Here is a 4,703-nt window from a genome sequence, read left to right on the forward strand (position 1 = left end):
CTGATTTGGTAACACTAGCACTAATATAATAAAATCAGCAATGAAAACTCCTACGCTTAATAAAGCAAGAGCCATTTTTTTGATTGTTTGAGTTAGTTTCTCCGCGGTTTTGTGGCAAAGTTCAGGCAGATTTACTTATTTTACAAGTGAGACTCTTTAAGTTGAAAAAAAAAAGTTGGTAGGTATCTAAATTCACAGACTCGTATAATTAGTAATGGAGCCTGGGTCTCAACCGTTTGTTTTCCATATAAACACTTCCCAAAAGTATTTTCTTTGAGTTATGTGGCAACAAGATTCTTTGGCAAAGGGCATGCATGAGACGAGTATGGGAAAGAAATTCGTACTATAATTCAAACCACTGTGAAGAAAATGACTTGCAAATTATGATACACTGAGTCAAGAGCAAAACCATAAAGGTGAAACTGACTCCTGCTTTTCTTTTCAGTTTTAACTTTGCTTCATTCTGTGGTTAAGTATGTGATTTTTATTGACGTGCCTATGGAAATAAGTGTACTTTTGATATAAAATACCATCATCTTACTGTCACGAATCACTAAGACAAAGATAAACAAGCCATCCAAAAAAAGTATTCAAACCAATTCAGGGGCCTCCTGCCAAGAATTGTTTGTCTTTCACTTTGTAAAAGTATATGTATCATATATGAATCATTAGTTGTATTTTCTACCTCATTCTGAGGCTATTTGGGGGAAGCATATATTTTACTAGTGACCACTGTCAAGCTTCACGTTTACTTCTATATCATTTAACAAAAACTTTGATGACTTATACTTGCATTTTTGACAAATCTGAGTTTGTCAGGGACCCAGAGATATGTCCTTTACAAAGACTTAGCTGTATAGTCCTTTAGAATTGGAAAACATTTGGCGACTACTAAGAATTTTTACACTTCTTTTTAAAAAAATTTACTGATTAACTGCATTAATTTTTATTAATGTCAAGATTGAACCTAATGTCCCGAAAGACTGACCTATGGAAATCATCATGAGATTAATTGGAAAAAAAATATTACATATTAGATTTTATTTTCCCAAACGCTGGGATCATATCCATTAAATATACCTTCATGATATTAGTGCCATCATCTATATTCCCCATACACGTTTCTGACACTGACTTGTGTGTTATGTCTTCCCAGGGGGCTGTTATGCATTCTTACTGTACTGGATCATGGGAAATAGAAACAACGTCACCGTGTTTATTCTCTTGGGACTCTCTCAAAACAAGAACGTTGAAATCCTCTGCTTTATATTATTTTCATTTTGCTACGTTGCCATTTGGATGGGCAATCTGCTCGTAATGATTTCCATCACATGCACTCCACTCATTAACCAACCTATGTATTTCTTCCTTAATTGTCTCTCACTTTCTGACCTTAGCTACACATCAACAGTGACACCCAAACTTCTGATTGATTTGCTGGCAGAGAGGAAGACCATTTCCTACAGTAACTGCATGACACAGCTCTTTATCCTCCACTTTCTCGGAGGCATCGAGATCTTCATCCTCACGGGGATGGCCTATGACCGCTATGTGGCCATCTGCAGGGCCCTGCACTACACGGTCATCATGAGCAGACAGAGGTGCAACACAATCATCACAGCCTGCTGCACGGGGGCATTTCTACACTCTGCCAGCCAGTTCCTTCTCACCATCTTCTTACCCTTCTGTGGCCCCAATGAGATAATCACTACTTCTGCGACGTGTATCCTCTCCTGAAACTGGCCTGCACTGACACGTACAGAATTGGCGTCTTGGTAATTGTCGATTCAGGTCTGATTGCCTTACTGGCTTTTGTGATTTTGATGGCGTCCTATTTTCTGATTCTGTACACCATCAGGGCTTACCCTGCAGAGAGCCGCGCCAAAGCTCTGTCCACCTGTAGTTCCCATGTCACAGTTGTGATTCTGTTCTTTGCACCTGTTCTCTTCATTTATATTCGACCAGCCGCGACACTTCCAGAAGACAAAGTGTTTGCTCTCTTCTACACCATCATTGCCCCCATGTTCAACCCTCTGATCTACACGCTGAGAAACATGGAGATGAAGGATGCCATGAAGAAAATTTGGTTTCGTTATTTGTTCTTGGAAGGGAAGTAACTTCTACACAAAGCGTTCTAGAATTTCACGTTAGAGCTCCATCCTGACCCTAGAATTAATAAGAAATGACATACAGAGAGTGTATAGTGATTGCAAAGCCAGCCTCAGGTTGGAGCTCAGAAACTTTAGCATTTTCAAGACTTCTCCTGATTGGACAATTTTATTATTTTTTAAGATGTTTTTTCTTTTTTTTTAATTTATGTATTATTGGTATACAGTATCCTATTCATTTCAGGTGTACATCACAGTGATTCAATGTTTTTATACATTTTGAAATGATCCCCAGAGTAAGTCTAATTACCATCTGTCACCATACGAAATGAATACAATATTATTGATGATTGGACAGTTTTCATTTATGTTTTTCAATTCATTCTTCCTCCATTCTCCTCAAATACCTGTCCCAAGTTCTCCTTAATATGATAGTTTATTGTGAACGTGTAACGAACCCTTACTTCCCTCCTCTGGACTTCCACTGTCACTAAAGTGTACTCCTATTGACAGAAACTGATAAGTCTCCTGGTAGATAAGAAATATAGGTAGATTTTACTCCTGGCATCTCAGAGGAGAGCATATAAAAGTAGGTTTTTGAGCTGAGGGAAATAGGTACATGAGCTGTACAGCATTCATAAACACTCTTTTGTATCGTATTTGAACTTTATGAAAGGAACTTATATTTATATTTTCAATGAACAAGATGCTGCTGCTAAGGTAGTCTCACTCTCTTCCTCCCAAAAAAGAAACAGAGCATCCTCAACATTCTGGACGAAGTTAATTCCAATGTTAGTTTCCTTTCTAGGTCATGTTATAATCCTCCCTAGAAAATCTGTAACACTAAGAACAGATTGTAAAATTACTCAATACATTGCTACATTGCTTCGACTGTCATGAGATATCTCATGATAACTGGTAATGAGATTTTAGTTAACTTTTATGACTTTATTTCTTGTCCTTTTTATTCATTCTTTCCCTTAATTTCAGGTTGACCTTTATTATTGGGGTTCTTTTTCTACTAATGTGAACCAAATCATCATTCCTGATATTCTGTGTCTTTAATGATCTTGTCATTTTTCTTTTTCTTTTTTTAAAGTACTTTTTACTATTAGCTATGGAACTTTTAAGAGATGCCCTGGGTTCCAGATATTGGTCATCCATGCACCATTGTGTCAAACAAACAAATCTGACCTTATCATCAATACCAATCGCGCCAGCCCTTTTGTCTTTTGGTTTCGTAGAGGCAGGAGGAGCCCAAAATATCCAAGTGACAACTTCACTTTCCACTTCAATAAAATAATTGTTGTGTTCCCTGATGAAAGCATAACCTCTATAGGTAAAACCTATAAACCTGCTGAGCTGAAAAATGCTGGCACAGGGAGCAAACAAATTCTATAATGATTTTAGTATAATAATAAAGGAGGTCCTTGCATACACACTTTTATTCCATAAAATTCTATAACTGTTTTTATCATGACTATGGATTAAATAAAATCATATATTGGTTAACACATCCTTAAATACAGAACTCCAGCTTTTCAGCATGCTGTTTCTGAATTGACACTGTTCAGTAAGCCACTTACTCACTGCTTCTGATCCGTTACTTAAGAGAAATGGGTTGTGAATTGTTTGCTAGGGCTACCATAGCAAAATGCCACAGACTGTGTGACTTAAACAAAAATATATTATTTTTGGGCAGTTCTGGAGTCTGGAAGTCCAAGGTCAAAGTGCTGGCAGGTGTAGTATCTCCAAAGATCTGTGTCCTTGGCTTGTAGATGACTGCCTTCTCTGTGTGTCCTCACATGGTCTTCTCTCTGTGCACAGATATTCCTGGCACTTTTTCTGGTTGTCCAAATTTTCTCTTATAAGGATACCTGTAATACTGGATTAAGGCCCACCCTAAAGGCCTCATTGTAACTTAATTGCCTCCTTAAAGACCTTACCTCTAAATAATCACATTCTGAGTTACTTGGATTCAACATATGAATTTTCAAAACCACAGTTCAGTCTATAACAGGGTATGTAGTAGGATCAGTGAATTCCTGTGTATATGTCCACTACCATGCTTCTTTTTCAATTTTTGTAATGCTTATTTTTATTATTTTGAGAGAGAGAGAGCGCGCGCACTGGGGAGGGGCAGAGAGAGAGGGAGACACAGAATTTGAATCAGGCTTCAGGGTCTGAGCTGTCAGCACAGAGCCCAACATGGGGCTTGAACTCGTGGACTGTGAGATCGTGACCTGAGCCAAAGTCAGACGCTTAACCAACTGAGCCACTCAGGTGCCCCTACCATGCTTCTTTTACTCTGAAATAAAGTACTTGATCAGAATCAATCCTAAGTGAAATAACGTGGTGGCGAATAAGACATTCCATAAGTCGATGCATTGTGCTGCTTGTACAAGCATTATAAGCAAGAAAGACGAATCCATATCCAGAATAAGTGTCTATTTATGTGAACACAAATTCTGTTTCTTCCATGTTGGAAGGTTTTCAGTGTAATCCACTTGCTACCACAAGACTGAGTAACTGAGTAGTCTCCCTGAAGAATGTACATGTTGAGCACTCAATGTTGGTGTGACAGACAGTAACTTC

General features: G+C 38.1%; 1 protein-coding gene across 1 annotated transcript; it reads left to right on the top strand.

Annotated features, from left to right (window-relative positions):
* Positions 1 to 1,188: 1,188 nt before the first annotated feature.
* LOC101094624 (olfactory receptor 4P4-like) lies at positions 1,189 to 2,117 on the top strand. The gene is given in 2 exon segments (XM_003993313.2): positions 1,189 to 1,699; positions 1,702 to 2,117. Coding segments are annotated over 2 exon segments (927 nt in total).
* The last annotated feature ends 2,586 nt before the right edge of the window (positions 2,118 to 4,703 follow it).

Source organism: Felis catus, chromosome D1 (genome assembly GCF_018350175.1).
Source record: "Felis catus isolate Fca126 chromosome D1, F.catus_Fca126_mat1.0, whole genome shotgun sequence".
Classification (NCBI taxonomy): domain Eukaryota; kingdom Metazoa; phylum Chordata; class Mammalia; order Carnivora; family Felidae; genus Felis; species Felis catus.